At 38.7% G+C, this 23,983-nt stretch overlaps 4 protein-coding genes across 5 annotated transcripts; all 4 read left to right on the forward strand.

Moving 5' to 3' along the window:
* The first annotated feature begins 403 nt into the window (after nucleotides 1-403).
* LOC137938168 (cation-chloride cotransporter 1-like) lies at nucleotides 404-6,225 on the forward strand. The gene is made up of 12 exons (XM_068783156.1): nucleotides 404-516; nucleotides 670-748; nucleotides 1,626-1,717; nucleotides 1,904-2,018; nucleotides 2,100-2,200; nucleotides 2,766-2,831; nucleotides 2,954-3,189; nucleotides 3,429-3,543; nucleotides 3,662-3,856; nucleotides 3,939-4,339; nucleotides 4,443-4,604; nucleotides 5,007-6,225. The coding sequence occupies exons 1-12, from the start codon at nucleotides 404-406 to the stop codon at nucleotides 6,095-6,097; spliced, it is 2,766 nt and encodes a 921-aa protein (XP_068639257.1). The 3' UTR covers nucleotides 6,098-6,225.
* A 373-nt stretch (nucleotides 6,226-6,598) lies between these two features.
* Nucleotides 6,599-8,234, forward strand: LOC137939213 (F-box protein At1g49360-like). The gene is made up of 2 exons (XM_068784438.1): nucleotides 6,599-7,157; nucleotides 7,325-8,234. Exons 1-2 carry the CDS (start codon nucleotides 6,612-6,614, stop codon nucleotides 8,039-8,041), a joined length of 1,263 nt encoding a protein of 420 aa, XP_068640539.1. The 5' UTR covers nucleotides 6,599-6,611; the 3' UTR covers nucleotides 8,042-8,234.
* A 1,158-nt stretch (nucleotides 8,235-9,392) lies between these two features.
* On the forward strand, nucleotides 9,393-13,256 carry LOC137938723 (probable metal-nicotianamine transporter YSL7). Of its 2 annotated transcripts, XM_068783737.1 has the most exons (6): nucleotides 9,393-9,930; nucleotides 10,717-10,880; nucleotides 11,007-11,104; nucleotides 11,209-11,343; nucleotides 11,559-11,751; nucleotides 11,937-13,256. In XM_068783737.1, exons 1-6 carry the CDS (start codon nucleotides 9,507-9,509, stop codon nucleotides 13,041-13,043), a joined length of 2,121 nt encoding a protein of 706 aa, XP_068639838.1. In that variant the 5' UTR covers nucleotides 9,393-9,506; the 3' UTR covers nucleotides 13,044-13,256. The 2 variants fall into 2 exon arrangements, with proteins under 2 accessions (XP_068639838.1, XP_068639839.1); XM_068783738.1 differs by lacking the exons at nucleotides 9,393-9,930; nucleotides 10,717-10,880; nucleotides 11,007-11,104; nucleotides 11,209-11,343; nucleotides 11,559-11,751 and adding an exon at nucleotides 11,828-11,853.
* Nucleotides 13,257-21,170: 7,914 nt separating this feature from the next.
* Nucleotides 21,171-23,972, forward strand: LOC137939514 (transcription factor bHLH112-like). Its single transcript, XM_068784801.1, has 7 exons — nucleotides 21,171-21,442; nucleotides 21,533-21,797; nucleotides 21,985-22,089; nucleotides 22,194-22,259; nucleotides 22,376-22,441; nucleotides 22,557-22,583; nucleotides 23,562-23,972. Exons 1-7 carry the CDS (start codon nucleotides 21,288-21,290, stop codon nucleotides 23,724-23,726), a joined length of 849 nt encoding a protein of 282 aa, XP_068640902.1. The 5' UTR covers nucleotides 21,171-21,287; the 3' UTR covers nucleotides 23,727-23,972.
* The last annotated feature ends 11 nt before the right edge of the window (nucleotides 23,973-23,983 follow it).

Below are 23,983 nucleotides of genomic sequence, written 5' to 3' on the forward strand. Positions count from 1 at the left end.
AGGTTGTTTCCGACGCGTTTAGTTCTTATTCTTCCGCTTTGATTCGTTTCATTTACTTTTATTACATTCGAGGTAAGAAAACCTGATTTTGGGATTGCAAATCTCTTATCCTTTTCGATGTTTACCGTGTCGACGTTTTTCTATAGAATTTTGTAAGTTATTTTCAATTAAAAAGGCAATTCTACTTTATTTGTATGGCTTTATTTAGTTTAACGTCGTCCAGAAGTTTGTCTGGAATGAAAATGGGAACTATAGAAGAAAATTGTTTTGATTTTCGACCTTTTTGTGTTCGGTTTCTTTCGCTTTTAATTTTAGGATGTCCTTAATACTGTCTTTAAATAAAGGACTAACGTCTTTTTTCTCATGGTGTTTTTCAGATAATCAAGAGGATTCACTAACAAACATGGAGTCCGATATAAACAAGGGAAATCATGCAGAATTTAGTGAGAACCAACAGGAATCGAAACTGGAGTTGTATGGTTTTGATTCTCTTGTCAATAAATTTGGCATGAAGAGGTACGGAATACAGATATTAGTTATTACCATTTGACTCTGTTGCCTCTGTTTTCTCTGTCGTGCATGTGAGCGCGCGTTCATAAACTTATGTTATTTATACTACATTGATGGTTTTAACTGAAAAGGAATACTGCAATTTCTTTTGTTTTGTAGTATGATAAGAGAACATATTCCAGGAAGTACTCGTCTGCCTGATGGTGAAGACGTTTCAATCACTGTCGGACAACCCAAGGTGCCTTGTTTCCTCTTTGCTTTCTGGTAGACAATAAATGTTTCCAGTTGCAGGGTTGTGCCTTTTAAAAATTAATTCCAAAGTTTTTGGTTCATGACGCATTATCTGTAATTCATGCAATTGCTGGGTGGATCATCTCGTTGATTTGGTCATTAGTGCATTTCTCAATTTTTGTGGCATCATATCTTTGGAAATATGGAGAAATCTTAAAAGTTCAATTGTGATTGATTTGCATCCATGAAAGAAGTGTTGTCTGCACGAGGAGCTCAATGCCTTACTCTGCTTATTTACTGTTGAACTTCTCCAAGTATTTTTGGATTTCTTCTCATGCTTGCTGACATCTCATTTATACTATTAGTCACTGAATTAATGATCACCTGACCTTGTATTTTTCCTTCTTTATTGGATTATCTTGTCTCATCATTACCAAAAAAGAAAAGAAGGAAAGCATTATCTGACTATTTTATGGAATCTCTCTGTCTCTCTCTCTCTTTCCTTCTAGCTATCCGTCTGACATCTCGGCTATCAAAACTCAAGAACATACTTCTGACTGATACCTGACATTGTTGCTCTTGGACCTTGATTTTATGTAGACCAATGTGTTCCATTGGCTACTTTGACACATGACAAGCTCATTGCTGTTTAATCATTATGTTATGAAAGGAAAATGCTATTCTGTATTTCCTTAATCAAAATTAACAACAACTCAATCCTCAGAGTAGTTAGCAAGGCTTATTTTTTTATTTTTTATTTTTTTGGCGTGTGGTGGAGCCTAGAGTTATTACTTCCTAATAGAAAGAAGGTTGTCTATTTTTTGTCATTTGGTCACATCTTTCATGCTTTTTATGCTTCTAATGAATGGGATTTGACTCTTCAGTCAAATGATCTTAAGCTTGGGACGCTGATGGGTGTCTTTGTGCCATGCTTACAAAATATATTGGGAATTATCTACTATATTCGATTTTCTTGGTAAGTTGTAGCTGTCCCTTGATATTCCTAATAGATTATGTTTTCATTCGTCAATTTTTCTGCCTACCATTTTACTCTTTTGATGCAATTTTAGTTGTATGATCCTTTTTGCTGAATCATGGTCTTAGGCACTAAATTTGATCACCTGGAATTTTTCCCAAACTCCTGTAGAAACTTATTTTGCAGGATTGTTGGCATGGCAGGCATTGGTGGGACACTTATGCTGGTCTCCTTTTGTAGCTTATCCACCATCTTAACTGCAATATCATTAAGTGCCATTGCGACTAATGGTGCGATGAAGGTGCACCGAAAATATGAAGTTTGCTAATTATTACATCAGCCATTAAGATTGTCTTGTTGAGTTTTTTCTTTACACTTCCAGGGTGGGGGAGCATATTATCTTATTGGTCGGTCTTTGGGTCCAGAGGTTGGTGTAAGCATTGGACTGTGCTTCTTCTTAGGGACTGCTATAGCTGGAGCTATGTAAGTGCTTCTAAGTTCTAACATTTTATTCGTTTCTCATGGTTATTAATAAAAAATAAATAATAGTAAATAAAACCAACTTTAGTTGTTAAGTTTATGAATCTGGACTGTGGAAGTACCTGTTAGGTAGTACTTATTGTTCTAAAGCATTTTCTTTTGTAACATTAGAAGGCAAGAGCAGATTATTTCCAAAAAAAAAAAAAAAAAAGTTTTAAACTGATATTTAAAAAAAAAGTGCGAATCTTTGATAAATCTATGAAGGGCTTATCAAAATTGAGTCTTGCTAGTTCAACTGGCATTACCAAAGGTAATTGACTGGGAGGTATCACAGTCCTGTTGTCTGGTGGTTATGTTTAGATGGAATTTCTGGAGGTATTGATCACAAGGGTTTCAAATGCCAAAATCTCATGTTTTGTCTAGATGAGGTTTTGTGAGGGTCTAGTAGGATTATGAATGTAGTAGTGGATAATCATGAGCCATGATAACATTTACTGATATGAAGTTTTATAACTGCCAGAAATTGTTCTTGAATTTTTTCTCTTTTACTTTTGCATGTTGTTTCCAGGTACGTACTGGGAGCTGTAGAAACGTTTTTAGATGCTGCTCCTGGTTTTGCTATTTTTGGAGGTAAGTTAGTCTCTGAACATATGTTTAGGATTTGCTGAATTTCTTGTTCCATTCTAATGAAATCAGATGAGCTATCATCAGCCTCTCATGACTCCTTTTTTTTTTCCTGGTGTTCGATGCAGAGAGCATAACAAATGTGAATGGTACTGTCATACCAGGAGCTATTCAAGAAGTAGTTCGCACTCCAAGTGTACATAACCTACAAATTTATGGGACCATAGTCACGCTGGTTCTCACTTTTATTGTATTTGGTGGAGTGAAAATCATCAATAAAGTTTCACCTGCTTTCCTTATACCTGTTCTATTTTCAGTGTGTTGCATTTTTCTTGGGATATTTACTTCACCAAAAGACAGTGCCCGTTGTATGTATTTGCTTTATGCTCTTTGATTTTTTATCAATACATTATCATTATTTCAAGCAATTTTTTTCTGTATATTGTGGTAGAGAATCTCATTTGTTCGTGGGATTGGAGGTTGGGGGGAGGATTGCAAATTGTGCCTCCACCTTTGGAGAACTAGCCAAACCTGCACTTTACTTTTCTTAATGTATGTCATGTGTATCCAATTAAACCATGCAACTAATTTCCTTTCTGCTCTTCAGCTGGAATATCAGGTTTGAGCTTGAAGACATTTAAAGAGAATTGGGGTTCAGAGTACCAGCTTACAAACAGTGCTGGAGTGCCTGATCCAGAAGGATCAATTTACTGGAATTTTAAGTAAGTCAATGATAATCCATGCTGTTTCTTTCCAATAGTGACCATCTCTCTCTCTCTCTCTAGGCCATGTATTATTTTTATCGATTTATTATACTGTTAACTCGTTCATTGCTCTCAGTGCATTGGTAGGTCTTTTTTTCCCCGCTGTGACAGGAATTATGGCTGGTTCAAACCGCTCAGCATCACTCTTAGACACTCAACGATCTATACCAATTGGAACATTGGCTGCTACTCTGGCAACAACTGCTCTATATCTCATTTCTGTTCTTTTATTTGGAGCACTGGCCTCTAGAGAGGAGCTTCTAACTGACAGGTATGGGGCCATGCCTCCTTTTGGATACCTTTATCATTTTACAGTGAGCCCATGAACTTTTCCATTCGGGCAAAAAATGCAGGCTGCTTATGGCTGCAGTGGCTTGGCCGGCTCCAGCAATTGTTTATATTGGGATAATTCTCTCCACTTTGGGTGCGGCACTCCAAAGTCTGACAGGGGCCCCACGGCTGCTAGCAGCTATAGCCAATGATGACATCCTTCCTGTTCTTAACTATTTCAAAGTGGCAGATGATGGTGAACCATACCTTGCTACTCTTTTTACAGCCTTTATCTGCATCGGGTGTGTGCTGATTGGGAATCTAGATCTCATCTCGCCAACCATAACAATGTTTTTCCTTCTATGTTATGCTGGGGTACACTTATCTTGTTTCCTTCTAGATCTTCTTGATGCTCCAAGTTGGCGCCCTCGATGGAAGTTTCACCACTGGAGCCTTTCACTTATAGGAGCGTTGCAGTGTATCTGTATGCATATGCTCTATTTTCTTTGTTGTCACTTAAAATTCAATTTAGTGTACTTGTGCTTAATCTTTTCTCTTTTGACTAATTGTTGGTTTTGTTGGTGCAGTGATCATGTTTTTGATCTCTTGGTCATTCACTGTGGTGTCCCTAGCCCTTGCCAGCCTTATTTATTATTATGTGTGCTTAGAAGGGAAGGCTGGGGACTGGGGTGATGGTTTTAAGAGTGCCTATTTTCAGTTAGCCTTGCGCAGTCTTCGCTCGTTAGGAGGTACTTATAAGCCAAATTCATACGTTTCAAAATTTAGTGGTACAAACTAGATATTAACATGAACACAAAAAAAAAAAAGAGGGAAAGATAAGAAAAGAAAAGAGATAAATGAGAAACCAGCTCTAAAAATAGTGTATGTTTAGAAGGTTTCGTCAAAATATGTAGTAAATAGTGTATGAGTGCATGAAGATCAATTTATTATATGATTTCCTTCAAACTATACTTTTGCAAATGAGTGTCTGGAAAGTTGTGGTTGTTTTGTTCATAGAAACGCAATACGAAAACAGCACCCACAGCACTCTGGTAGTACCTGGCTTCTTCTACTCAATGATTGCCAGAGTGGCTTACTTATGCTAATGGTTTTTCGACTAACCAAGTGCTCTCTTTCTGACATGTTTTCAGCAAGCCAAGTCCACCCAAAAAATTGGTACCCAATTCCTCTAGTATTTTGCCGTCCATGGGGGAAGCTGCCCGAAAATGTTCCCTGCCATCCTAAACTTGCTGACTTCGCTAACTGCATGAAAAAGAAAGGCAGAGGTATGTCTATCTTTGTGTCCATTCTTGATGGTGACTACTATGAATGTGCTGAGGATGCAAAGGCAGCCTGCCGAAACCTGAGTACCTACATTGATTACAAGCGGTGTGAGGGGGTTGCTGAAATAGTTGTGGCACCTTCCATGGCTGCTGGATTCCGTTGCATTGTCCAGACCATGGGTCTTGGAAACCTTAAACCCAATATTGTGGTTATGCGCTACCCTGAGATATGGCGTCATGAAAACCTCACTGAAATTCCAGCAACTTTCGTCAGCATTATAAATGATTGCATTGTGGCCAACAAGGCTGTTGTGATTGTGAAGGGCCTTGATGAATGGCCGAATGAGTACCAGAGGCAGTTTGGCACCATTGATCTGTACTGGATCGTAAGAGATGGTGGTCTCATGCTTCTTCTATCCCAACTCTTGCTAACCAAAGAGAGCTTCGAGAGCTGCAAGATCCAGCTATTCTGCATCGCTGAGGAAGACACTGAGGCTGAGGAGCTTAAGGCTGATGTTAAGAAGTTCCTGTATGACCTACGAATGCAAGCAGAGGTTATAGTGGTGAGAATGAAATCATGGGAAGCCAACATGGAGGGTGGGGTCCAACAGGACAATTCCTTGGAGGCCTTCACCGCAGCCCAGAGGCGAATAGCTTCGTATTTGGAGGAAATGAAGCAGAATTCTGCAAAGGAAGGGACACCATTGATGGCCGATGGGAAACCAGTGGTGGTGAATGAACAGCAAGTTGACAAGTTCCTTCACACAACACTGAAGCTCAATTCAACTATACTCAGGTACTCAAGGATGGCAGCAGTTGTGTTGGTTAGTCTTCCTGCACCACCAGTGAAACACCCTGCCTACTTCTACATGGAGTACATGGATTTGTTGGTGGAGAATGTGCCCCGGCTGCTGATGGTTGGGGGATACCAGAAGAATGTCTATACCCTGTTCACATAATCTGTTTGAACTCATCCCAAATTCTTGCCTGCGTTTAAATATCATTTCTGAGAACTATTATATTCATTTAATTCATTCTTTGCTCATTGCTGATAGCAGTTTCTTTCTGACTTCATATATTTGCCCTTTTGGTGTGTCTCTGATGAAACCTGAATCGTACTATTGTGAAGGATGACACCTGTTCTGTTAACAGCTTCAAGAAGATTAATTATTATTAGCCTTTTGTTTTGCATAGTTTTACTTCTGGTAATAACTTGTAAAAGGACCGATGGACGGTCCATCCCAGGGCCAAAGATAACTTTTCTTCTTCAGGAAAGAGGAATACGATAGGGCTTTGTCGAGTTGCATGAGATACAATCAGACTCGTCTATTCATCCAAATTAGATGGACGAACGGTGCTGATTCAGTCCTTCGAAGGACAGATCCGTCAATTCGCTAAACTACCGGCGAGAGAGATATATACAGTAATGAACGCCGGGGACGGCAATGTCTGTGGATTTCAAAAGCGTCCACGATGTCAGACCCAGGCTCAAAACGATCGTCGGGAGCATGGTCGGAGCTCATGCCGGAAATCCTCCAGCAGATTTTCCTGCGACTGGTCTTCCCCGACACCCGCCGCTTCCTCGCCGTCTGCCGCAGCTGGCGGTCGCTCGCGCGATCGCTGGCGTCGAGAGCCGATTTAAGCCCCGTGCCGTGGCTCGTCGTGTTCGAGCCGGCGGCGTCGGCCGCGCTGAAAGGAGCGCGTCGAGTCGGCGGGAGAACCCGGCGGTTCCTGAACCCGGTGGAGCGGAGATACTACGACATCGAGGCGGAGGATTTCTGCAAATCAGTGTGTCATGCGACGACGGCAGGTTGGCTGCTGCTCTCGGCCTGTGAGGGGATCGGCGGCGATGGATGGCGCGATCTGTTTTTTTTAAATCCGTTCACCAAGGCTCGGGTCGATCTCTGGAAATTCCAGTTACCGGTGGACTTGGTGGTGTGTTCGGGACCGCCGACGGGCAATTGCTTCGTTCTTCTTGTCAGGAATAGAGGCGACCGGCACGAGGGCATCATTCTGAAGGTGCGCTGCCTTTGTTTTCTGGTCGCCTTAAACCCTAGAAATATTATAATTTTTGAAGTCTTGAGATGTTCAGCTAGTTCTGATATGAATACTCTACTATTTGCCTAAAATTTGAATTAGGCTTCTTACTCATTGTTGAATATGATGGCTGATTTCTACTTCACCAGGCGCTTCGAGAGGGCAACAATTCAGTATCATACCAATCATTCAGTTTCGAAAACTACAATAACACCCGAATAGTGGACGCTGTCTTCAGCAATGGCCTCTTCTACCTGTGCAACTCAGGTCAACGGGGGCAATGGCACCAATGGGCCTCGATCTCTTCTTTGGACCCATCAACTGGAGCCCTCCGCCGCATCGCCCGCTTGTCCAACATCCAGCTAGGTTGCTGGAGCAGCTTCCACCTCGTATCCTCCCCTCCTCACGTCCTTCTCGTCGTCAGAGGGGACTATGCCGCCCCTTGTCGCGTTTTCCGGCTGAACGTCGCAGAGAGTGAGTTCCTCAAAGCGGTGGAGGAAGTGGCGGAGCGGGTGCTGCTGGTGGGACAGGGGGTGTCAATGTCGGTCCCGGCGGCGGAGGGAATGCCCGGCGGGACCGTTTATTTTGCTAAGTTTGGGACGTTCGAGGGTGGAGTGTGTAAAATCAGGAGTGGGACACATAGAGGGCCGCTGTTGCTGATGGACGGTGAGCTGTATGAGTGCCCGGAGGAGGGGAAGACGGTGCGGTCCCTGGTGTCTCTTTCCGACGGCGGCTTCTTTGACGATGGAGTGGAGTGGGGTGGCTTCTTCAGCGTGCCACCGGTTTCGGTGTTCGCGGATTCGGCTGACGAGTGGTGGGCTGTTGGTGGGCTTCACAGCATGTGGGTTGAAGCTCCTTTGTATTAAATATTAATTTAGGATCATAACGGAAAACAATAGATTTTAAAATTGAAGTTGGTTTATTTTTATTTTCTTTATTTCATTTTCCACTTTTTTTCCTTAGCCGGGGAAAAAACTCCTTCGGCGAAACTGTTAGTAAAACCTATTGGGTCAGATCTGCTATATCACTTTGGAGCAAATCTGAACTCGTTTGCATGCACGAGAGCCTTTTGATAGGATATGAAAACAGAACTACAAAAGAGTATCTTCATGAGATGCACTTCGGTTGCACGGCACATACAGAGCAGATCTTTTCTTTCTTAACAGCTCTAAAATTTAGGCGAGTCGCCATACTAATAATGACTTATCCTCAACTCATATCCAAATTGGATCCCTTTTCTCACTAACACCTATCCAAATTGGATCCCTTTTCTCACTGACACCTATTCAAATTGGATCCCTTTTCTCTAAGTTCAGAAGATAAAGACTTCGGCAAGTTAGGAGGCTTGCAGAAAATAGAAGGAATCAACCCCGTAACTCAGCCAGTACCCTCTTAAATTAAGGTTAATCGGGCCAAATTGCAGGTCAATTTTGGCGAATTATACAACCATGATAAAAAAACATAACCTGGGATACTAAGCGGTTAGAAGTCTTAATCACTTCCAAAAAAAAATTATTCACTTCGAAAATGATGGATTAATTCTATGATTAAGAATGACAGCAATTGAAGAAAGCTTAGTGCCCATACCCCATTTCCTTTTATCTGAAAGATAGCCAGAATTTCTTCTTCAAGGGGAATTAGGATTTCTTAGAATCTTCCCGTTCTTCCTTCTCATTAATGTAAACAGATGTGAAAAGTGGACTAACTTTGCTTGTCAAGGTGTTGTTTTTCCAGCCTCATAACCAGTTGAAGACCTACCTAATCCATAGAAAATGGATACGTGCAATAATTCCTAATCAGTCAATCAATTATTCTAGACAAGAAAAGGTTACGATACTTAACTTCTTAGAAATATGACATAGATACCGTACACTAGTGTTAAATATTACCTTATGTGTTCCAATATGAACACGAAATAGTAGGTGGATTTTATTTGTATTTGGTACAGGAAATATGTAGAAACTCTGTCTATGGCTCTAAATGGGATAAAAGCTACACGCACAGGTTATAACATTTAACCTCTACGGCCCTCACTGCACGAGCGGAGACGTGGAGTATTTTCCAAGTGAAATTGGAGGCAAAATCGCGTCGTCCACTAGCAGACGAAAAACTGAAATAGACAAAATGTTATTCTCTTTCAGTCCAGTTTAGCTAGAACGACCTTTAAAAGTCGTCCTCTCTGCAACCATGCGAAACTAGCGTCAAAACCCATGTTCATTCCACTAAAATATTCAAATACGACGACAAATACCCGTGTAAGAAAGATCGCTATATAATCCTTCATTCCTTGATGCAGCCTTAGCAATACTACGAAGAAATTAATTTTGGGTCATGGAGAACGATCACAGAGGGATCGAGAATGCCGTGGAAGAATCTCACTCTGTGTACCGAGGGGAGCCGCCGGAGGCCGAGGGCAAGAAGGAGAAGAGCGACGAAGAAGAAGAAAAGAAGTTAACGATTGAGCAAATCTTTGAGAGTAAGAGGGTACCTACATGGCAAGAACAGCTCACTCTCAGAGCTTTCGTCGTCAGCTTCTTCTTGGGTGTTATGTTCAGTTTCATTGTGATGAAGCTCAATCTGACGACTGGGATCATCCCCTCTTTGAATGTCTCCGCCGGACTGTTGGGCTTCTTCTTTGTGAAGACGTGGACCAAATTTCTGGAGAAATCGAAATTGTTGAAGCAGCCTTTTACGAGGCAAGAGAATACGGTGATTCAGACTTGTGTGGTCGCGACTTCTGGAATCGCCTTCAGTGGTATGAAATTGGGCTTTGTTTTCCTTGTTCTTTCCCCTAAGTCTTTCTTCTTTCACTTATGAACATCTGATCTTAATAGCTAACTGTTCATGGTTAATATCTACGAATTAGAGACTCATTTCTTGTTTTAATGGCGGATGCTCGATTTGTCCCCCAAATATGCAGGCATGCTAAGTTGTGCAGTGTCACCCTTCAAAAGCTTTCCTATTTCATTCCCCCACTACTGATGTTTGTTAAACTCCATATTCAAGATTCTACTCTTTAGTCTGTGAGTAATATTTTTTTTATAGAAACCATTAATCTATTGTAGCTAGTGTCTTTCGAACGTGGATGACCACTCTAATTCTTATCCTGATTAGTATTTTTTAAAGAAATCTTAAGTGTCTGTCAGTCGTTGATTTTTATCTACTTTTGAGGTTCAGGTAACCACCTTACATTCCAGGCTCCAGAGCTTACTCTGATTAGTATTTTTATTATAAAAGCCTAAGCTATTTTTAGTTTGTATCTTCCAAATGGTGGTTCTTGGGTTCTGGATTTCTGAAATCCAATGGATGACGAAAGCATCCGTTTCTTATCTAATAAGCTAAGCTTTGAAAGTCAACATAGTTTTGATGCATCTTCTTTGAGGTCTTTTAATCAAAGGGCCGATGAACAGGCCAGATTATCAGTGATTTTCTCAAATATGACCTCCAACAGTTATTTACAGGATCATTGCATTCGAGAATAATCTTCCTTCTATTTCTTACGTCCTCTGATTAATTGTGTGTAACAAATGAAAATTAACAGGGGGTTTTGGAAGTTACCTCTTTGGCATGAGTGAGAGGATTGCAAGACAATCAACAGAGGCGAACAATCCACCGAACATCAAGGATCCTTCATTGGGTTGGATGATTGGATTCCTGTTGGCAGTCAGCTTCCTCGGCCTTTTTTCCTTGGTGCCCCTCAGAAAGGTACTCAATAGAATATCAATAATGCCAACTGATTGATTAGCTTTTCTGTAATTTTAAGTAAAGAACCTGGAAGATGGATTGTGCATAATGAAAATTTGAAACTTTCCAATTAATCTTTATGGTCAGATTATGATCATTGACTACAAGTTAGTTTACCCTAGCGGGACTGCAACAGCTCACCTTATCAATAGCTTCCATACGCCTCAAGGAGCAAAGCTTGCCAAGTAAGCTTAAGCAAATCCCTCACATCGTGCACTGTGTGAATAGCAATAGATTGCATTTAGGTAAACCCATTACCATCTATAAATGTTATGCCAAATTTTCACAGGAAACAGGTGAAGGCCTTGGGAAAGTTCTTCTCTTTTAGCTTCCTCTGGGGGTTTTTCCAGTGGTTCTTCACTGCTGAAGATAACTGTGGGTTTCAGAAGTTCCCAACCTTTGGACTCAAAGCCTTAAAGAACAGGTAAAACTGGCACTAGTGCGTCTTTGCAGTTATTGTGAGAATTATATTATGAATCTTCACCACTTCATCCATGCTTATTCCATATAAAGCCAGTCAATGGTTTTTTGTTGGTTTCTTGCGAAGAGATTTCTTGGGTCAGACAAGTTGATTTGATCATTTGCAGTGCCTCTGTGATCTTAATCCTAATCATCTGGTATTTGAACTGCCTCAAACAGGTTTTTCTTCGACTTTTCAGCTACTTATGTTGGTGTTGGTATGATTTGCCCTTACCTGGTGAACATTTCAGTGTTGGCCGGAGCCATTCTCTCATGGGGTATAATGTGGCCTGCCATCAGCACAAAAGAGGGTGACTGGTATCATACAGACCCTAAAGATCCAAATAGTCTTCATGGCCTCCAGGGATACAGGGTAATTTTTTCCATGGTATTTTTTTGCCTCATAAAAATCTTATCCTTTTTTCCATCAATCAACTTGATGGGGACAAGAGAAATTCTCCAACATCTTCTTGAGGTCTCTACAAATCTTATCTCGTTGATTTGAGCTGCAATAGGAGGATTTTGCTTCAGTGGCTCAGATATGCCATTCCATTGCAGGTATTCATAGCAATAGCATTGATACTGGGGGATGGTCTCTACAACTTCTTCAAGGTCATGAGCAGGACCCTGTCAGCTTTGTTTCTCCAACTCCAAAACAAGCGCTCCCTAATCCCTGTCACGGGTAACGGGCTACAAATAAATGATTCCAAGTCATATGATGACCAGAAGCGGGCTCAACACTTTCTTAAGGAACAAATTCCAACGTGGGTTGCAATAGCAGGATATCTCACTGTTGCTGTCATCTCCATCATCACCCTACCACACATCTTTTCCCCCTTGAAATGGTACCATGTTCTAGTTGCTTACATATTTGCCCCCGTCTTAGCCTTTTGTAATGCCTATGGGGCAGGTCTCACTGACTGGTCCCTTGCATCAACATATGGAAAACTTGCCATCTTCACAATTGGTGCATGGGCAGGGGCTTCCAATGGTGGGGTTCTGGCAGGCCTTGCTGCCTGTGGAGTAATGATGAACATTGTGGCAACTGCCTCCGACCTCATGCAAGATTTTAAGACAGGATACTTAACCTTGGCGTCACCCAGGTCCATGTTCGTGAGCCAAGTGATTGGCACGGCAATGGGTTGTGTGATAGCTCCAAGTGTGTTCTGGCTCTTTTTCAAGGCATTTGAGGACATTGGCATACCTAATACAGAGTACCCAGCCCCAAATGCAATAGTCTTCAGGAACATGGCCATTCTAGGGGTAGAAGGATTTTCCTCCTTACCAAAACACTGTTTGACTCTCTGCTATGTGTTCTTTGCTGCTGCCATTTTGATCAATGCAGTAAGAGATGCTTCTGGGAAGAAGGTGTCGAAATTTATTCCACTCCCAATGGCAATGGCAATCCCATTCTATCTTGGAGCTTACTTCGCCATTGATATGTGTGTTGGCAGCTTGATATTGTTCATCTGGGAGAAAACCAACAAGGTTAAAGCAGATGCATTCGCACCTGCTGTAGCATCTGGGTTAATTTGCGGGGATGGAATCTGGACTTTGCCTGCTTCAGTGCTTGCTTTGGCCAGGGTGAAACCACCTATTTGCATGAAGTTTCTCTCGAGGAAAATGAACGGTAAAGTAGATACATACTTGTCAACGTTATCATAACGGTGCTAACTAAATATGTACTTAGTTGTTCGAAAATCTGAAATCAATGTAATTCTCCATGGATTTAAGATGAAAAGCATGGAGTTGTTAGTCATACTCTACCGAAAATGCATATGTAGCAGTTATGTTGTTACTCTATGCAGAGAAAATGCTGTCTCTGCGTATTTATATTTTAACGAAAGTTTGTGTCTGTGTGTACTTTCTAAATTTGTTGACGAGAAAACCCCTATAGATAATTTACCTATCCCAGTCTTCCACGTACTTTATGTGGGCAAAGAAACTAATAAAAATGTCTTTTGACCAAAAGAGGCTGTTGCAAGCTGGAAAATGTCCTATATGTAACATATGATTGCTTGGTGCCACTTAATGTCATGGTTCCATTTCTTAAAGAGTTCTAGCTCCAATTGATGCATGAATGTAAAAATTTCCAGAAGGAAATTTTAGGGTCCAGAATAGAGGATATAAACAGGGGATTGAAGTGCATAAGTGGAAATGCAAGACAGGATATGGAACGCAGATATTAACCTATTACCAATAGTCTTCAGATCATAGCAGACGCAACTCAAACCTTAAATCCATACATCAAGCAATTAAGGAGGTTCTCTTACAAAAATAAAAAACATCACCAGAAAATAAGGTACTGCGGAAGTTTTTGTTTGAGAAAGATTTGCCTATAAGACTTCGGTTTTCTCAAAAAAAAAAAAAAAAAAACGAAAGAATTAAGGAAAGAGGATAGACACTTATGAAATAAATTCAAGATCTCTAGTCAAAGTCGGCCCAAGACAATTAGAAGTTAATGCATAAGATGAATTCCAGATTTTCAAGGATAAAAATAGTTTAACGGTTAGATATGATGACAACAGAAGCATGCATTAACGCTTCGGAAAAGGATTTAAAGCGAAAACTTAGGAAAAACTACTATGCTCAGATTATGTTTCATTAATAAAATTAATCATCACTTGTAACAAGCACGTCTACAGCACTGTGATGACACCTCTCATAATCTTATGGATCCTGTACAGCCAATTACAGTACTATAATCTACAGACAAACTAATTAGAAGTAACATGTGTACTGAAGGTCACTTTCAGGTTTAGGCATTACGACTGTAGACAGTCGATGAAAAAATGGCATCCGAATTTCTTTTTAAGTAAAAGTTTTTTTGGTTTTCAGAGAAATATACTCAGTCGAGTATGAGTGATGATTTCCACAAATTTATATGAAGTAGTTGAACAGAAACGCCTTGCACTTTTTAAGCAGATAGGTCGTCAAAGCTGCTAGAATAAAAAAGTTATACACAGAAGAGATTATATATCAAAACCTTAGACAAATGTAACTATTCTATATATTTGGTTCATCTTCAAATTTACAATGATATTTTAAAACATAAAAGAGTATTCGTTAAAGTTTAAACAACAGTTGACCACAAAAAACAAAAAAAGAATCATTAAACAAGTAAAAAAACGGACTCCATGCTTCAAGAACAAATAAGCTCGAACTACAAATATTGCCACGGTAACAATAACTGAAGTTTTATTTTTAACAACATGCCATTGCTGAAACAAATTCGAAATTTTAATAAAATTAATCTACGAACATTCAATACTCAAAAAAGAGAAAAAATCAAATCAAATTAATTTCGAAATCAGATATTCACATACCTGGAATCATCTGCTGCATGACACTCTCTGACACAAAAAATTAAACAAAAAAGTCAAAATATAAAGATAATTTCTTTGGTAGACTGCATCTTCATCACGCATCTGAGATTAGACACGAGTATAACTTGTTACAGAGAGAGACTAAAAATGCAAATAAGTAATCATACCTCCATGTTGGAAGATAAAAAGCGGTGGCACTTCAGATGAAATTCATATAAATCTATTCATGTTTTCCCACAGCTTTCTTGAGCTTCGTACTAGGATGTGCTTTAGGAAATAGATGAAGATAAAGAGACCTAAGTACCCAGTTCAAGAAAGCTGTGGAAAAGCATGCTCCGATCTTTGTCATACTTCCTTGTCTCTCACTAATATTCCACAAACATTGAGGTCCTAATTAAAAGATGATGAGATCAAGTCCAGGAAAGCTGCATCGATGTCGATTGACATCATGGAAGGAAGAAATAGTTTAAATAAACGAAAATATATAAACTACAAAATCTTAAAAAATGTGTAAAAGGGACAAGACGATGGTATCAAAATCAGAAAATGTGCTCAGATCCCACTAAAATGCTTCTGCAAATGCAGAATAAAGAATTCAGTGGAAAATACAGTCATGAAGATTTTTGAAGAAGAGGAAAATAAAAATACCTCGCAATACTGCTCTAAGAAAAACAAAGAAGATATTAATAAAAATCCATAATAAAAAAAAAAAGAGAAAAGGTTGAACAATAGGAAAAGCTAAGTGATAAGTTGGATGTACTGTTAGTAGTTCAAAGAATAAAGCGAACACAAAGCTTAAACAAAAAACAGAAGAAGACGTCTCCTTTTATAAGAAAAAAAGGAAAAAAGAAAAAGAAAAATTGCGATAAGTGTCGAGCTCATTCGCAAAAACAAAAATAAATGCAGTGTAAAACTGAACCAGAAAGGTAGTTGAAATTAGACAGCCGAAAAGAACGTGCAAAATTAAAATGAGCAAAGCAAATGAACAAAAAACAAAGAAGCAATCGAAGCTAGGCGAAATTAGATTTTTAATATCGGCTTATACAGATGAAAATAAACTAAGAATAACCTGCAGTTTGCAGAAATTATAAATTAAAAGAAACAAGATGAAAAATGACAATTATGGAAGGAAAGTAATGAAAAATAACAAAAAAATTAGCAATCGACTGTCGAAGAACAATAAAATAAAAATATACTTATAAAGTATATATATTATCTGAAAATTGAAACCTAAAGGAGATAAAATCGATAAATTACAAGCAGTGTTGCAAAAGAAAGCAAGTTGAAAACTTAAAACAGAAAGAAAAAACAGCGTCAAATTACCATGATTGATGCAAAAGCAACTCAAACTTAGCGAGAAATGAATTTTAAAAATCAGCTAAAAAGAAGCAGACAAATAATCTGAATATTGCCTGCCGAGGGAGAAAGAAGAAATTTTTAAGACAGTGCTGCAAAAAGAAGGCAAACTGAAAACTGACAATGGGCAGAAAAAACCGCGCAAGATAACAAAGAGAGACGCAAAAGAACAGAAAACAAAAACGACTAAAACTTGGCAAAAAAAATGAAAAACACAAAAGTGGATCAGAAAAAAAATCTGAGAATCGCCAGCATGCGCAGAAGAAAAAAATTTGATAAATTGCAAAGAGTGCAGCAAAACAAATTAAAAAACGGATCCGAGAAGGTGAGGAAAAAAGTGATAAAGAACAAAGAGTGCAGCAAAAGAAATAACGTAATTAATGAAATGCAAAGAGCTCTAAAAATAACTATAAATCGCGCAAAATCAGATCCGAGAGAGCCAAAAAAATGATGTAGTACAAACCGTGCAGCAAAGAAAAATAAAACCTAAACAAACGTAAATAACAGCCAAAAATAAGAAGAAAACATGCAAAATCAGATCCGACTAGAAAGAGAAAATCACACATTAGAAGACAACTTCGCGGAACTAGCTACAAAATGCAGATATTCTAAAATCATGACTCCCTGCAGATCTGTTGTAACTACAGACGCAGATCATCTTAACCGAAATGCAGTAAATGAGATAAAAAACATATTAAATCACAGAAAGACAAAGAAAAGAAGGAAGACAGAGTCGAGAGATGGAGCAGCACTGCGGCAGGGTTTGGGATAAGAAGACGGAAGAAAAAACACGCAAAGAGAAGGCGCAGAAGCAGCTACCAGTGGTGTCCCTTAAGCGAACGCGTGGGCTTTAATAACGTGAACTGGGCGAGAATCAGAGAAGGGAAGGGAAGGAGCCCGCCAGCGCGGATTCCCACGCATACAACCTGGGCTGATGCCTAACTGAATGATTCCTCGTGCGCCCGATCACACGTGCGCGTACCAAATAAAACTGGGCCGCGTGTGGCGCGGGAAGGTTCCCGAGGCAGGGCGTATGTGGCCATCGATCTGGGGATTGGGAGTTTCCGATGAGGCGTTTTGCTCACCGGTTCCCGATCTTCCCGTTCAGTGCGCCGGATTGTGCGCCGACGTGTCCACGGCCTGCGACTGATGACTCTTTTGAGTCTGAGAGACTGAAACAGCCGCCGGGGCCCACCTCTGACTTCGCTTTGACTCGCCGAAAGGCACTACACTTGTTTTCTACCCCAAAAGTGGGGCCATTGAGAAATGGCCGTACACGGGCTCAACAGGCTGATGAAGGGACCCGACTGATTGATGTGTTTTAAAAAGCTGGGATTTTGCATGGTGGAAGGAGAAGGCGACCGGATTGCGCGCCGACAAATTTCACGGGATGGATCCGTGCGTTAGGGCGTCTTTGGCAGCTTACGATTTTCACTACCGTCCAATCTGGATTTCTGTCTTTGTTTTTTTTAACGGTCAAACTTTCAAGTTTATACAGAGGTACTTTGTCAGGTTATCTTTGGAGCTTAAACTTGAGGTAATGCCCTTGACGGAGGTGTATGTTCTTTATTTTAGGTCTATTATGCTGGTAATTATATATTAATATGCTTCATTGTAAAATATTGGATTCCATCCAGTTAAAAAATTTTGAGTTCAAGCTCGATTCCAATTTTAATGCAATCAAGTTCTATTAAAACTCTATTTTGGCTAATTATCCAAAAAATTGAATACAAGTTTGGTCGAGAATCCCATAATGCAAATAATACGTAGTATGTTCAAGCTTCTTTACTAGAGGTACAAGTCAAGTCTTTTTCTTCAGTTTTAATTGTAGTGAGGGGGAGGGGGGTCGCTGCGTGGGTTGACTGGTAGTGGTGTGTCATTGTCTTTTTCTACGTCGATTTTTGAGCGGTCAGGAAGTGGACAGAGGAGCTGTTGCTTCTCGAGACCCCCTGCACCAGATCCGCACAAAGGAGCTTCGTTCAAAGCATCTCTTTACCAGCCAGCCCTAGAAAAACCAGGGCTTGCATGGTTGTCTTCCTGCTGTAAATGATGTTTTGACATTCTTGTTTTGTGATCATCCTCTGCATCCATAAATCTCCAAAATCCCACGAAGGAAAGTGCATGACTTTGTGAGCTTTTGCACAGAAAAACCCAAAAACGGTGTTACGAAAAAAAAAAAAAAAAGTGCAAGCTCGAAAATTCTTCACGAGAACAACGACTCTTCCATAAGACGGTTCTCTTCTTCCTCTGGTTTCGCTTGAACTGCAACCTCTGGAAGAGTGCGAAAACTCATCCGCCCCTGACAAGAGAGTTTGAGAAGGTCGATGATTTGTTCCGGCTCACTTGCAGCAGCCTTCCGCTCCTGAACTTTATTCACCTTCGTCCTGAAAAATCCAGAAAAAAAATCAGTAAAATTAATCATAGAGAACACAGCAAGAAGATCAGAAACAAATCCAAACCTCCTGGCGTGGCGTCTAGCCTCCCTATCCACCCTGATTTTGTCGATCTTCTTAATAGCCGTAAGTGTGTTCTCCGCAAGATTCCTATCATATCTCTCAGACCTGTTTCGCTTCCTTTCAAACTGAAATCTTGCGTCCTGTAGAAGCCACCCTTTCAGTAAGCACATTCATCTTCTTTGTTGGAATTTGGAAGGATGACGCAGAACAGATACCTGTGTCGGGTCTTTTCCATGCAATCGTCTGTAGACCTTAGTTCATTTTACCTTCCGTGGATTTCTCTTCATTTTGATCTGAAAAAACAGGAAAAAATGCAGAAAGAAATAGCAAATTACAATTCCCAGTGCCAAAAGATTTGCAGGTGGCCATAGTTTTAGAATTCAAAATTGTCTAAAGCAAAATCAATTTGAAACAAAACCAGCACCTTAGCATCACTGCGGACAAACTGAATGCCATGCCCCGTATAGATAGTAGAGGAGCAAAACCAACACTTCTCTAACCTCATCTGCCCTGAACACCAGAAGCAATGATTTTCTGTAACAAGTACAAGACAAAAATGTAATTCAGAACATAATGAGAACTGAGAACAGAATTCAATCTCAAAAAGCGGCCTTCCCCCCTCCCCCCGCACAAAGCCACCCAACAGCCATCAATAGACTAAAAAACGGGCCTTCCCATTTCCCCTGCACGGCTCCGGGGCACCGCTGCCCATTTTTCTCTCAAATCATGAGATCGGAGAAGAAGGGAGAAGGCACGGGTGTCCCCCTTCCAGCCTACAATAAAAAAATATAGTAAAAAATTAATGATAATTAGATACCTGGAGGCTGGACTGCAATAAACGAAGATGGAAAAGGAGCAACGCAGTCAGATGAGAGAGACACCGGAGAGACGAACACGGGCGCTCGGGGAAGAAGGGTAAAGGGTAGGGTGTAATACTGCAATGCGACAAGGGTTTATATCATAGTAGTAAAATTATCAAATTACCCTCCATCTGTACCAAGTAGTCGGTATTCGGGTATTCGTTTACCCTGGTAATTTGATAATCGGGTAGTCGTGGGAAATATTGATGGTGTTAAACGGGCACTCGTGTTATGGCTGTGGCCTGAGAGTTCGATTACGTTTCTTAAAATCATGGTTCCTTTTATTTGTGAAAATGCATTAATTTAGAAAAACAGAGAAATTTTCATTACTAAAAATATAGAAAAATAATTTTCATTACTTTAAAATAAAAAATTAATAAAAATTAAAGTAATTCTTGATCATTTTTATTACATATATATATATATATATATATATATATATATATATATATATATTCTATTTTTAATTAAAAAATTATTTATATTATTGATTGAAACGGTATAATTTATTTTTCTATTGTTTTCTATAATAGATATAAAGACAAGGAAACCTATAAAATTAATTAAAATTAGTCAAAAACGGTTTCTCCATTTTTTTTTGTTTTCTTGTAGTGGCACAAACGGTCTATTAGACAAATTAAGCATATCTTACAAAATTTTGGTTGCTCATCGATTAAAAATAATTTAATTATAAGGTTAGATGATTAGAAATTGTTAAAAAATAATCCCACATGGGTTAATGGATACAAAGATCTTGAGTTTATTATATGGGAAAAAAAGTTTTCCTAAGTGGCTAGTTACTTTGGAATAAGGCCTTAGACCCAATTTAACATAATATCAGAGCAAACCACTCAATATGTGGGGTTCCACCTAAATTATCCACTTGTATAGTCACAAAAGAGAACCGACCTACACGTGAGGGAGAGTCTTAAAAAATAGTCCTACATGGATTAATGGATACAAAGATCTTGAGTTTATTAGATGGGAAAAAAAGTTCCTTGAGTGGTTAGTCATTTTGGAATAAGGTTTTGGACCCAATTTACCTTAGTTTTAACAAAGCTCTAGTTCAAGACCTTAACATAAAAAACTCTCCTAATTAAGTCACAACTCAAGTCTCATGAAATTTCATTTTTGTTTGGAAAACTATTTGAACTATTGTAATTAAATGAAATAAATTACTTATTTAAAAATTAACTATAATAAAAATTTAAACTAATAAATAAAATAAAAAACATTTATAAATTCTCATAAGGTATTAATAGTAATAAGTATTTATAATTTAATTAAAATATAATACCATTATGTAAATACATCCTCTCGAAAAAAAGAAAAAAAAGAAGTAAATCCAGTAAATTGTTCAAGGAATTGACGATGAAAAGTATCAAAGGTCATCGTTAAGCACAATTCGGCAAAACCTGGTTGCTTCGCATAAAAATTATTCAAAAATAGAGAAAAAGCAAAAGATGATAGCGAAGGAGAAGAAGAAAAAAACGATTCGGAGCGTCGTGATGATGATAATGAAAGATGCCAAAATTCTGACCTACAGATACGATTTTCCCCTCCTGCTTCGCCTTTCTTCGATGGGGTCTCGCCAAAGTCCATAAAAGCAGAGATTTAGATCATTGCAGAGTGTAAATTAAGCTTTCTCTACCACCATCAAAAGCTAAAGCAGATAACGACCCGGAAAAAGTTTCGGTGAGAAAAGCTAGCTGCAAAAGTCCTCCAATGCGAACGCTGGAATCAGAAGAAAAGATGGTGTAGATTGTATCAGATCGTTTGTGGGAACAGGAAGAGGGATTTTCTAGTTCGGAGTAGTTGGTGGGATTTGTAGACTTTTGTTAACGATATAAGCGGTCGAGTGTTGGAAAATTAACGAGAAAAGTTCGGTGATCGATTCTAGTGGTATCAGATATGCAGCAGTGGATGGGTTGGTCGTCGGAAATGATCTCTTCAAATTCGTCGAAACAGATTTTCCGTGATTCAGCTTCGGTTTCATCGAACTGCAAGCAGAATTTCTCTTCGGGTGAGCTCGTCGTTTCGTCGTCTGTTTGGGAGCGTGAAGTCACGTAAGCAAAAAATAAATTTTATTTTTTATTTTTTCTGGTTCGTAATGGAAGATGAGTTAGCTTCCAGAAATGAATCACTGTTCGTTGCAGTCCAGGCAGCGGCGTTGGACGTGAAAATCGGGGCTTGAGTTCGTTTTCTGGGAATCTGTCGACGCCGGAGTGGATGCTTTCGCCCGGGTCTCTATTGTTTCCGGTGACCGGCGGAGAACAGAAAAGTTCATCTTCGTTGAGTGAAGCTCCGATGCCAAACCCAAGTAACCATCTTTTTCTCCATGGTGATAACAGTTCCTTTTCAGAGTTTCTCACAGTCGGGCAAATTTGTCCCGAGGACGCCATTAACGATCTCTCCGACAAGGTAACTAGAACTCGGCTTGTTTTCTTCTAATCTTCAAATTGAAGAACTGTTGAACGATAAGAGCTTCCAAACATTAAAATGGGGCAAATACCCATAATTTCTACTGCGATTAACAGACCAGAGCAGTCGCAAAACAGCTCTGGTGCAATCAAATTATTAAAATCCGGTACTAATGTTTTCCGATCAGAATTTACTTCAAGAGGAATCGAGGGTGGAGAGCGAAAGAAACGAACCGGAAACGACTACGAAACGCCAGAGAACGAACTCGCCTCCATCTTTTACAACATTCAAGGTACCATATCGATTCATATCATAAAAAAAACAGTAAATAGGAAATCACGTTAGAAAATGTCCATTAATCTATAAACGGCTAAAAAATCTGCTGTTGATGATCAGGTTCGCAAGGAGAAACTTGGAGATCGAATAAGCGCACTGCAACAGCTGGTTTCGCCTTTTGGAAAGGTAGGAATCTGTACTTCTGTAGCTTCCAGCCTCTCGAATCGATTTACAGGAAACCCATGGACGAATCATTGATCGAAATTCCAAGACGTAATTGTTTTTTCTTCGTTTTTCTTCAGACGGACACGGCGTCTGTACTGTTCGACGCCACCGAGTACATCAAGATTCTGCACGAACAAGTAACTGTAAGTCTGAACGCAAGTAGATTAAAATGTCTCTTCTTGATCTTCAGCTTAATCCATCAAGAGTCTTTAGTTGCATTATCTGCTTGCTGATTCTGTACTCTGATTGGAATTTCAGGTTCTAAGCCGACCATACATGAAACTGGTTAGTATTATTACGTTCTTTTATTATTTCAATTAAATTTTATATCATTTTCTTTTTTATTTATAATTAAATCATAATTTATAGTTAATAGTGTGTTTATACCAACCCCAATAAATGTTAACCAAATCTATTGTGTATTTGTGCCCTTTTTTGTGCTTTTGAGATATTTTAAAAATAATAGAAAAAATAGTTTTATATTTTTAATATTATAAAAATAAAAGAAATTCAATTACTTTTTATCACTTGCCTCTTAAATTAATCTTATTTTTATTATCTAATATAATTTTAGTTATTTCTAGTATAAACACAAACATTATAACTAATTTTTCTACTATTTCCAATGATATCTTTCCGATAGAAAATATTTTTAAAAAATAGTAAAAAAATGATTTTTTCATCATTTTGTTTCCGTATGGGGGCATAAATGATCCCTCAATAAACCAAAAAATAAATAAAACTATAGTTTATAAAATATAAATTTTCTTAAAGGCCATTTATGTAAACAAAAAATTACATATATTCACTAAAGGGTAAATTTATCTCTTTTATCCCTTAATAAGAAGTTTTTAAATGTAACTTATTAACTTATGAAATTATTATTAATTGCCTTGTACCTTAAAAAACTAGATTTGAAATTTTTAGGTATTGAAAACCATAAATACTACATGTTTTCACCGAATAAATTAAAAAAAAAAATCTTCAATCTTTATTGTTTATTTAATGAAAAATATTAGAGTACTTATATATATATGTGTGTTGAAATATATATTTTAGGGATAATTGCTCTGGACATTAGAAACAAAATAAGTAAATAAGATAGGTAGAGTTATTTTTTACTTTATATTATGAATAGACACTTTATTTGAATTATTTATTTTTATTTTATTTATTTAAATACTTGCATATAAGAATTTTGTGATAAAAATAAATCGGTATTAATAAAAACTATTTTTAATGCATTAATTGTTTTTCTTTCAGAGTCATCAGTACGATGAAAGTGACAACGAGAATCATAGAGAAGCCTCAGAGCATAGTTTGAGAAGCAAAGGTTTATGTTTAATTCCAGTTTCGACAACTTTGCACATGGCCAACGAGAATCTACCAGATTTTTGGGCACCCACCTTTGGAAGAAGCAACAAATAGAAAAAACAAATATTGTCGGACCTCCCACCACAACTAACATGAAAGAGTGAGACGTTATATAAATTAAATTGAAACACAATTGTGTACATTTACATAACACATAAGCAATGGAGTGAGTGTAGATGAATGAACCGATTAATTTTCTTAATCTGTTCCTCTGGGTATTGTGCTTTGTGAAGTGCTTGTATGGTATTTATTGGACTTTCCATGCTTTTAATGTTGAAGAAGGCAAGAAATATTTTTCAATGGAGTCTTGG

Source organism: Aristolochia californica, unplaced genomic scaffold (assembly GCF_029961685.1).
Source record: "Aristolochia californica isolate CCGP_79_NKW_82.1479 unplaced genomic scaffold, dmAriCali1.0.hap1 SCAF_8, whole genome shotgun sequence".
NCBI lineage: Eukaryota > Viridiplantae > Streptophyta > Magnoliopsida > Piperales > Aristolochiaceae > Aristolochia > Aristolochia californica.